The 11,486-nt window shown below is 35.0% G+C and overlaps 2 protein-coding genes across 2 annotated transcripts; both read left to right on the forward strand.

The window, feature by feature from the left end:
* Positions 1 to 1,224: 1,224 nt before the first annotated feature.
* On the forward strand, positions 1,225 to 1,803 carry LOC138883721 (uncharacterized). Its single transcript, XM_070164427.1, has one exon. The coding sequence runs from the start codon at positions 1,225 to 1,227 to the stop codon at positions 1,801 to 1,803; it is 579 nt and encodes a 192-aa protein (XP_070020528.1).
* A 2,526-nt stretch (positions 1,804 to 4,329) lies between these two features.
* LOC104220497 (peroxidase 21-like) lies at positions 4,330 to 7,082 on the forward strand. The gene is made up of 5 exons (XM_009771378.2): positions 4,330 to 4,431; positions 4,972 to 5,120; positions 5,550 to 5,738; positions 5,837 to 6,002; positions 6,568 to 7,082. The coding sequence occupies exons 1-5, from the start codon at positions 4,350 to 4,352 to the stop codon at positions 6,969 to 6,971; spliced, it is 990 nt and encodes a 329-aa protein (XP_009769680.1). The 5' UTR covers positions 4,330 to 4,349; the 3' UTR covers positions 6,972 to 7,082.
* The last annotated feature ends 4,404 nt before the right edge of the window (positions 7,083 to 11,486 follow it).

Genomic DNA, 11,486 nt, shown 5'->3' on the forward strand with positions numbered 1-11,486 from the left:
TGTGGCTTGAAGTTGAAGAAGAGGCCTAATTCCGATTTTCTTTATATTTTCGCTCTCTTTTCTTCTTTTATTTTTCTAAAACTAAATTATAAAAATACTTAAACTATTATTAAGAACTAAATTAAGTTATAAAAGTGCAAATTAACTCCCAATAACAATTAACGCACAATTAAGTATTAATTAAGCATAAAATTGTATATTTGGACATTAAATGCTAAAAATGCAAACGATGCCTATTTTTGTAATTTTTAATTTTTGTAAAACAAATTTAATTATTATCAATTATAGAATTAAATCCTACATGCAAAATGCGACATATTTTTGTATTTTTTATTAATTTAGCAAATAAACACGCACAGACAACTACAAATAATTATTCAAAATATCACAAAATTGCACACCAAAGAAAATCATTTTATTTTTGAATTTTTGGGAGTAATTCTCGTGTGGATCCTAGAATGTCAGCAAGTCTTAGAAGAATAAAGCGATATCTGTCGAGCCCGCCTTTGCTTCACACCCCGAAGGTAGATGAAAGGCTTTATCTATACTTGGCAGTGTCCGAGATAGCTGTAAGTGGGGTACTAGTTCTAGAAGAGCAAGGTACACAATTTCCTGTTTATTACGTAAGTCGAACTCTAGAATATGCTGAAACTAGGTACCCTTACTTAGAAAAATTAGCGCTTGCATTGATAAGCGCATCTCGAAAGTTAAAATCATATTTTCAATGTCATCCTATATGTGTATTAACCACTTACCCCCTTCGAAATGTTTTGCATAAGCCTGAGCTATCGGGCCGATTGGCCAAATGGGTCGTCGAACTTAGCGGGTACGATATTGAATATCAACCCCGAACGACCATCAAGTCTCAAATCCTAGCTGACTTCGTGGACGATTTTATGCCGACCCTCGTATCTGAAGTGGAGAAAGAATTTTTGTTAAGCTCGGGTACAAGTTACAACATCGGGGGTGTGGACTCTCTTCACGGACGGTGCCTCAAATGTGAAGGGGTCTGGGCTTGGCATTGTCTCGAAGCCACCCACAGGTGCTACTATTAGGCAATCTATCAAAACTCCAAGATTAACTAACAATGAGGCCGAATATGAGGCCATGATTGTAGGTCTCGAGCTAGCTAAAAGCTTGGGAGCAGAAATCGTCGAGGCCAAGTGTGATTCTCTATTGGTGGTAAACTAAGTAAACAAAAACTTCGAGGTTCGAGAGGATAGAATGCAACGGTACTTGGATAAGCTACAGGTAACTTTGCACCGCTTCAAGGAGTGGACTCTGGATCATGTGCCTCGAGAGCAAAATAGCGAGGCCGATGCACTTGCCAATCTGGGATCCTCGGTCGATGAAGATGACATCGTCCCGGGGGCTGTTGTCCAATTATCAAGGTCTGTGGTTGAAAAGGGTCATGCCGAGATAAATTCAACAAGTCTAACGTGGGACTGGAGGAATAAGTATATTGACTATTTGAAGAATGGAAAACTCCCAGCGGACCCCAAAGAATCGAGGGCCCTACAAGCCAAAGATGCTAGGTTTGCATTGGATGAAGACGGAACATTGTATAAGAGAACATTCGATGGGTCATTGGCGGTATGTTTGGGGCCAAGGGACACCGATTATGTCCTTAGAGAAATCCACGAAGGCACTTGTGGGAATCACTCCGGCGTCGAGTCTTTGGTTCGCAAAGTTATCAGAGCAGGTTACTACTGGGATAGCATGGAAAAGGATACTAAGGAATTTGTCAGAAAATGTGATAAGTGTCAACGATTCGCACCGATGATCCATCAGCCTGGAGAATAACTCCATTCGGTCCTATCCCCGTGGCCTTTTATGAAGTGGGGAATGGATATTGTCGGCCCTCTACCAACGGCCCCAGGTAAAGCTAAATTTATTCTGTTTATGACTGATTATTTTTCTAAGTGGTTGGAAGCACATGCCTTCGAGAAGGTCAGAGAAAAAGAAGTTATTGACTACATTTGGGACCACATCATATGCTGGTTCGGGATACTTGCCGAGATTGTATGTAATAAATGGAAAATAATTCATCGGCAGCAAGGTGATGGAGTTCTTTGTGGCACACAAAATCCAGAGGATCTTATCGACACCATACCATCCAACTGGAAACGGACAGGCCGAGTCAACAAATAAAACTATCATTCAAAACTTGAAGAAAAGATTGGACGATGCGAAAGGGAAATGGAGAGAAGTTTTACCCGAGGTTCTTTAGGCATATTGGACAACATCGAAGTCTAGCATGGGGACCACCCCATTTTCTCTAGTATATGGATCCGAGTCCCTCATCCCCATCGAGGTCAGAGAATCCAGCGCCAGGTTTCGACATGCCTCGGAGGAGTCAAATCACGAGGCCATGGACGCTAGCCTCGAGTTGTTAGATGAAAGGCGAGAAGCGGCGCTCGTTCGGATGGCCACACAGAAGAAAAAGATCGAAAGATACTACAATAGAAGGACCAACCTTCAACATTTTGGAATCGGGGACTTAGTTCTACGAAGGTCACCCTCAATACTCGAGACCAAATGAAGGAAAACTGGGCCCGAATTGGGAAGGACCGTACCAAGTCCTCAGAGTTGTTGGTAAAGGATCTTACAAACTTAGCACAATGGAAGGTGAACAACTGCCAAACAATTGAAACATATCATTGCTCAAACGACACTACTGCTAAGGTATGACTTTATCCTTATATAGGGTCAAAATCGTATGCCTCCAATTTACAGGCTCAAGGGTTAATCCTAGGCCCGAGTCCGGCGAGGTCGAGTTCGAGACCGGTTGATCAGACTTGAGCTCGAAGACAGAGTGCAATGCCCGGGGATGGGAGTTCGAGGAATACAGGGGCCAAGTATGCTCGACCCCGAAATAGTACCGTTATGGATTTGTACCAGAATGAACTAGATTTCTGCCACGTCCCCAAAGTCATGGCGCAAGTCCCGGAATAGGGTTGTACGATTTCGTACTAGGCGGTTAGACAGCTGTACTAAGAATATTCCTTACTGTAAATAGAAATATTCCTTATTTAGGGTTCCCCTATTATATAAAGGGAACCCCAATCATTTGTAAAATCATCTAATCATTGAGTAAAGAATATACTCTCTACCTTTTTGCCTACTGTTCATAAGAATTGTCCTTAGCTCTACTTTTCTTATTTTACTTTTCTTACTTAATTGTAACACCACCTCGAGATTACTAAGCTCGAGGTCACTGATGTTGAGTAACATTGGTTTGATTCACTTGTCTCTTTCATCTCTACTTCATATTTCTTGATTATTAATTGGTATTGAACTAAATCACATATCTTTAAAACCACAAATCAAATTTAATTATTACTCGTATTTTCGAGGTAAACAAGTATTTTACTTATATATACGCAATATAATTTTCCAGTAAAGAATGTTCACTTGACCACTCTTGACATAGTGTGGCTACGCCACTGGTTTAATCATTTTATTTTCCTCTAAGCTAAAAAATAAACTTCAATCACACCCAATCACATTACTTAAAATTACAAAAAGCTTTTCAGGACCGCATGCTTAATTGATGGTTTAGTTGATTCTCCCCATTAGCCGTCATAATGCTGCTAACTTGAGAATTAAGCCAACTAAAGAATACTAGTGGGATAAGTGCTTGGTATTAAAAGTCATGAACTATAGCTTATGCTTCCATATAATTTGTTGTTGTTGGACTCCCACTATAAAATCCCACTAATCTTTGTGGACAGAATTTGCGAAATCAGCTATATATCCACGAACTAGGTCATTTTATGAATCAAACACAGGAGTTGACAAGAAGTAATGCTTTTCGTACTAGTTTTAGTTTAATCAACAAAGGGGGTGATAAAACCATTCAAACTTTCAAACCCATTAGTTGCATAACGACACCGCCATAATATAATCTCATTTTTTTTTCTTTTAATTTTCTGCTACTTCTATGGTAAAAATAGGAGTTTAACTCTGTTACACTGAAAACGTATAACTTTTTTACATGAAGTTAACATAACATATATACAACAACATGCAATTGTCTGTAGTAATCTTGATTTGACTACATACAAATAAAATATATAACTCGCTATAGTCAATGGTAATGCACTTTTTTTACACTGAAAATGTAAAATTTATGTAAGTGCATATAACTTAAAAATTACTACTATACTCCATGCGCGGGTGAATATATGTGGCCAAAATGTCAAATATAGTGGCCTAATGGAACTATCCTTGCATTTTGATCCTTCTTCCACTTCCAATACAGTTATAGAAACTTTACTATATAAGTAATTTTTGGTTTTCTAGGAATTGACATTAAGAAGAAACCAAAACCTCAATATACCTAACATATGGCCACCAATAATCAACAATTCTCTCCCTCCTCAAGATTCATCATTCTATTATTAGCGTTACTCTTCCACATTCATTATGGTACTACTTCTCCCCTTATATTAATGACCAGCTCTTCATTACCGTTTATCTATTCGTTCTAGCTTTGACAACTTAAATTTTTTTTTGTAATATACTCCCTCCCTCCGTTTACTTTTACTTGTCCACCATACTAAAAAAATATTTTTACTTTTACTTGTTCATTTTCGCAAATCAAGAGAAAACAATCTTTTTTTCCTATTTTACCCTTATCATTAACTAAATTCTTCAAATCATTTTTCAAGATTTTTTGAAATATGATTATTATTATAAGTAAAATTATAATACTTTAATTATTTTTTCTTAAAAGGAGTACAAAGTCAAAAGTGAACGGAGAGATTTTCTTTCCGGTGTACCAAAAGGAATATGAGAATTTTCTGACGCTTCATTTCAATTATCCACTTCAAAATAAAAGACCTTTTTTGTGTACACTAAAAACTACTACTACTATCTATTTATCCTTTTTCTAGTGATAAAGAAGAATATATACCTCTATATTATCATATATTTATACGTACTAACTACTGATTTTAATGGACGCAGCAAAAAGTGATCTCCAGTTAAATTACTATTCACAGAGTTGCCCAAGAGCTGAAGAAATCGTCAAAGAACAAGTCATCAAGTTGTACCACAAACATGGAAATACTGCAGTTTCTTGGATCAGAAATCTCTTCCATGATTGCATGGTTAAGGTAAAATACATATACCCATCCACTGAAAAAAAATAATTAATGAGAGTCCTGAGCTAATATATGCAAGCCGGAGATATCTCGGCCTATATTTGCACCAATATGGGATCTCCATTAGTAATGGGTAAATCTGTTTGGAAATAAAGCTCTTTTTATCATAGAAATAGACATGCGATTGACATCTGTCACTGTGAAACAAGTCGGTAGCTCAAAACTGGAATTGGCACAATATAATATAGCCAAGTCTTCGCCCTTGCTCAATTTGGCTTAGACCCATTAATATGCTATGTAAAGGTAAATTCAAAATTTAAACTTAAAAATGACGTGTTTAGTTGAACCTGTACAAGTCCGCCTCTTGATATTTTGGCACGTCATGAAATGCATAAACCAATAATATAAATTTGATTTGATTTTATTTATTTATTTTTGCAGTCATGCGATGCATCGATACTATTAGACACAACAAAGGAACAGAAATCAGAGAAGACATCACAGAGGAATTTTGGGATGAGAAATTTTAAGTATATAGAGACAATTAAAGAGGCCCTTGAGAATGAATGTCCAAACACAGTTTCTTGCGCTGATATTGTTGTTCTTTCTGCTAGAGATGGTGTTGTCATGGTACGTTAATGTCTTTAATTAACCTCTGTCTCAATTTCATTTTTTCTTATAAAATGACTTTTTTTTTAATTAATTTACTCTGTTATTATTTGACACAGTTAGGAGGGCCACACATTGAAATGAAAACTGGAAGAAGGGATAGCAAAGGCAGTTACTTAACAGAAGTTGAGAATTTCATTCCTAACCACAATGATTCCATGTCGTTAGTTCTTTCTCGTTTCCAGTCTGTTGGTGTTGACACTGAAGGAACAGTTGCTCTACTTGGTAAACTAACTATGCCCCCTAAATTAGACTTCTCCCAAAAAGTTCCCATTAAATTTAGTTTACTATTTATTTTCCCGATGAGTCAGTCCAGAGGCGGAGCCAGAATTTGAAGTTTTTGGATTCTAGACTTATTGTCGAACCATAACTCGTTATAGTTACTGTGTTCACAATTAAATACTTACACATATTTAATAAATTTTCTAATACAAATAAAGGATCTAAGCATAGGCTACTAGGTTCGTCCGAACGTGTAACTTATACTCTCCCTTCACTCCTGAGTCGGTCCAACTAGTGCTAGTATCCAGATCTTTATTGCTTAGGATATTTCTTGTTTTATCATAATTTTCAACCACGTTTACAAATTTTTAACAATGTTCAGTTTATGTGAAACAAACATAGTACTAATAGTTGATCATGATGTATTTCTTTGTTAAAAAAATTAGGTTATAACTTTGCTAAATGAGATTCTTAATTTAATACTATATCTAAAATCAATTCGAAAAGCTCAAGATCACCTTTTTTGGGGGATTTTTTCACAAATATTGTTTACTTATTTTGTATGCAGGGGCACATACAGTAGGACGAGTTCACTGTGTAAACATAGTAAACAGACTTTACCCAACAGTTGATCCAACCCTAGACCCCAACTATGCCAATTATCTCAAAGGGCGATGCCCCTCCCCGAACCCGGTTCTTAAAGCAGTGGAGTACGCCAGAAACGACCGTGTAACGCCAATGGTGTTGGACAACGTATACTACAAGAACATTTTGAGCAATAAAGGGCTGTTAATTGTGGATCAACAGTTGGTTTCTGATCCAACTACGTATCCTTTTGTGGAGAAATTTGCTAACGATAATGGATATTTTCATAGTCAGTTTGCTAAAGCTCTGATTATCTTGTCGGAAAATAGTCCAATTAGTGGTGATAAAGGGGAGATAAGAAAGGTCTGTCGCCATGTGAACAAGTGATTAGAAATCATGTACTACCAAATATATAATAAGTGCAATTAGACTTCTGTTTCTTGTTGGGTATGTTACCAATTAGTAAAATCAAGTGTAACAATTGTCGTTGAATGATGAAGCGTGTTATATTTTTTTAAAAGTTTAAACGGTTAAAAAGAAAAATATTAAAAATATTTATACAATCAGGTCATTTAAAAGGTAACATGTTATAACATATTAAATTCATTGATAATGTGATAATGGCCAATCACGTGAAATTATTTTGATAATAATGACGGTAAGAATTCAACCTAGAACCTCGTTATACTTTGATACCATGTGAAGTGTGTGATCATCTTATGTAAAAGTTTAAATTATTAAATATAATATACATTTATTATTTTAATTATATCTTCAACACCAATTACCTAGGGATGGCAAAAATAACCCAAATTTATTTGATCCGTCCAACCCGCCCAATATTTAATGGGTTGGGCATGAAACATTTTTCGTGATGGGCTGATTTGGGCATTACATCTCAACCCATAATAAAAGGGAATTTTTACCTCATATAGCAAAGGTTAACACCTTATTTATTTTAAATAAATACCATTTTAAAATATTATATTCTATAGACACCTTTTAATGTTTATAGCAAAATATCTAATTTTGGTTACCTCTCCTTAAGCCACTATATACCCTATTTTTTATTTTCTCTTTCTCCTTTTTCAGATTTTTCTCTCACATAATTACTGTAAGCACGTGATTTTTGCCCTATATGAGAATTACTCCCAAAAAAATTCAAAAAAAAATAAAATAAAATGATTTTCCTTGGTGTGCAATTTTGTGGTATTTTTGTGTAATTGTTTGTATGTTTGTCTGTGCATGTTTATTTGTTAAATTATTAAAAATACAAAAATATGTCGCATTTTGCATGTAGGATTTAATTATACAATTGTTAGTAATTAAATTTGTTTTACAAAAAATAAAAATTACAAAAATAGGCATCGTTTGCATTTTTAGCATTTAATGTCCAAATATACAATTTTATGCTTAATTATTACTTAATTGTGCGTTAATTGTTATTGGAAGTTAATTTGCGCTTTTATAACTTAATTTAGTTCTTAATAATAAGTTAAGATTTTTTATAATTTAGTTTTAGAAAAATAAAAGAAGAAAAGAGAGCAAAAAATATAAAGAAAGTCGGAATTGGGCCTCTTCTTCGATTTCATGCCACAGGCCCAAAAAAATGGCCCAACCCTCCCTATGACCCAGTCCATTTCGAACTGGGTCGACCCAGTCCATGACCCAACACCCCTATTATCTTACAAACAACACAAAACAAAAAAAAAAGAAGAAGAAAACCCTAAAAAATACCTAAACCATCCCCCCCTTATTCTCCTTCTTCTTCCTCAAGCTCCCCTCCCTAGCATCAATGGCTGCCCCTCCATCCTCAACACCCAAACCACCACCTTACGACCAGCAGTCCACCATCGTCATCCTCCTACTCCAACGACCACCCACTTTACCTTCTTGTAAAGATGCTAACTTTGTGTTGAGATCTTTCAAGAACCCATCGTCTTCTTCATCCTCGTCGTCGTGCACAACGCAGCGTTGTAGCTGCTGCTTCACCTTCTTCTTCGTCTTCGTCACCTCCCCACCTCCAAGCTCCTCATCGACACACACGCACACAGCCGCGTCAACACACTCACACGAGCACATCCTCCCCCGCCATGCTTGTTGCTCGTAACCCATGTTGCTGCCTCGTCGTGGCAGCTGTGCCGGCTTCCTCCGTCGTGCTGCTGTCGGCGTTTCTGTTGCTGCTGCTACCGCTGCTGGGTCGCCGCTGCTAGGTCACCGTTGCTGCTCCGACGCTGCTGCGTGCTGCTGCTAGCGACTGCCGTGGCCAACCTTCAGGTTTGTTCAAAGTTGCGACATGCCCAGCTCGGGAAACAGATTCATGGGTTGATTTTAAAGTTGGGGTCGTCAAAACAGTCCATACATAGTTCAAGTTTGTCGTTCGTTGTTCGTCGTTTCATTTCCGGTTAGTTGGTTTTTGAGTTTTATTTTTCGTCCGTATTTCGTTGTGATATTTCTCGAATCTAAAATCGATGAATGCTCGATTCTTGTTTTGTTCATGTTTATCGTTGAATTAATTTTTTAAAGTTTGTTCATGTGTTTTGTTGTTTTAATTTTCAGATTCAAATGGAAACTTAATTAGTTGTTTTTTTCATGTTTATTTCATGTTAATTTTATTTATTTTTTGTAAAAAAGAGAATTGTTAGTTTAATGTTTGTTAGATTCAAATTGAAGTTTAAATTAATTGTTTCTTCAATTTGTTTCATGTGTTTTATGTATTTTCAGAAATTGTTAACATTGTTTAAATCATGTGAATCCGTCATGTTTTGTTGTTTAAAAATAGATTTAATTCATGTTCATCTTTGTTTGAAGTTCGTTTTTAATTTAGTAATTTAATGTGAAGTTAATGTTTTGCTTCTTAATTTTGGATCATATATCTTTGTTATAATTTTGGTTGGATTTAATTGACTTATTTGAAGATTAGTAATTTGAATATGTTTATTTGTTTTGTTTAAGTTTAATTCGAAGTTTGAACAAAGTTTGTTTGTTATTGTTATTGAATATTTTCATTCATGTTCATACTTTGTTTGGTTGATCTTGAATCCGAAATTTGTATAGTTTGATTTCTTGTTTATCATTTATGATTATTTCTTGAATTTGTCTCATAATCTTGTTTAAGTTTAATATAGGAATTGTTTGTTGTAATGTTGTTAGAGTTGATTTTAAGTTCAATATTATTGAATTTAGAAATCTGAATATACTTGTTTGTTGTTGTTGTTGTTAAATCTGAAAATAGGTTTGTTTGTTGCTAAAATATTGTTCAATCAAATTTTAGTTGTTCTTTGTTGTTCAATTTGTGTTCATATGATTTGTTGTTGAAATCATGTTCATGTGATTTATTGTTGAAATGTTGAAGAATTCATGTTCATGAGATTTGTTGTTTGAATTCGTGTAGAAATTGGTCATGTTGGCTATATTTTGGTTGAGTTTGATTAATTGATTTGTTATAGCTGATGGGGTAGTTTGGTAATTTGCAGTACGTTCAGGGGTAGTTTAGTAATTACAATAAGGTCGGAGGGATAGTTTAGGAATTGTACATTTTTGTAATTTTTTATGTGAAGCATGGGGGACAAATTGTAATGGGATGGGTTGTGATATAGTTGTTTAATATAAAGGGGGGACAAGACAAAATTTATTGGGGAGGAATCTTGTATTTGTTTAGTGAAGCATGAGGGACAAAAGATAATGGGGTGGTAATGATATATTTATTTAATGTAATGGGGATGAGTAGGAAGATAATGGGTTTGGTAGAGAAAATGGGTTGATTTTAATTGATTAAAAGATTTATGGGATGAGATATATATAAAAGTCTTGAATCAGATTTTAGAGGACAGACAGAGATAGAGAGAAAAAAGAATAGAAGGAGAAGAAAATTTTAAGAGAGAGGAAATTCCGAAAAATACTAAGACTTTAGAAAAATAAAAAGAAAAACATTCTGGAAATTCAAAAGAAGAATAGTATACACCTGATATACAATCCAAATATTCTGATATACGGATTCAGAAATTAAGGGTTAAACACTAACTAGTCTTTCAAAATCTGAAAAGATTCCCTTTGCTTCTGTCCGTTGATTGTTGTTGGTGTTTCTGGATTTTTGTCTTGATTTTAAAATCTGTCACTAAGTTTCTCGTTGCTGGTTGTTACTGTTTGTTGGGGTTGCTGTTGTTGTATGCTACTGAGTTTTTGTTGATCTCACTTTTCTTTTGCTTCCAATATCAGGTACACAACTGACACGCTGATTATTGTAAACTGAAACAGGAAGCATGAATACGAAAAATGAAGAATTGAAGTTCTAAATTTATTTTAAATTATATTCTGAATTTTATTTGTATATATAAATTATTTAGCTTACAAAAATCAGAATCATGTAGCTATTTAATATATATATATATAGTGGAACATCTGACGATAGCTTAACGGATGAACTATCTATATATATTGCCTAAAAATAAATAAATGGTGTAGTAACTCCGTCTAAGTTAAAAATCAAACGAATAGACCATTTCGGAACTTGTAAGAATATTGTTTAGTTAAATAATATTGGTTAATTCCAGCATGTAATTGGTTTAGGATTAAAATTAGATTGCTAAGTTTTTTTTTAATTTGACAAACTGAGAACATGCCTAGTATAATGTAACTAGGTGGTAATACGTGAATAAGACGGCCCAAGTTTAGTTTTATGCCATACACGTTGGGCTTGGGCCCGCATTGGCAACGGACTGCCCTGCTTACATCATTTTCAGAATTTATGAATCATATCCGAAACTCAACTATAACAACTCAAGCATGTAAATAAATTAAGACCTTTTCTCTTTCATTTTTGTAGAGACAATTTTAATAGGAAAATGTAGGCACTTTAGGATTATCCTGTTAAAATAAATGAGTCTCGCCAAATAAAACAAT

Source organism: Nicotiana sylvestris, chromosome 12 (genome assembly GCF_000393655.2).
Source record: "Nicotiana sylvestris chromosome 12, ASM39365v2, whole genome shotgun sequence".
NCBI classification, from domain to species: domain Eukaryota; kingdom Viridiplantae; phylum Streptophyta; class Magnoliopsida; order Solanales; family Solanaceae; genus Nicotiana; species Nicotiana sylvestris.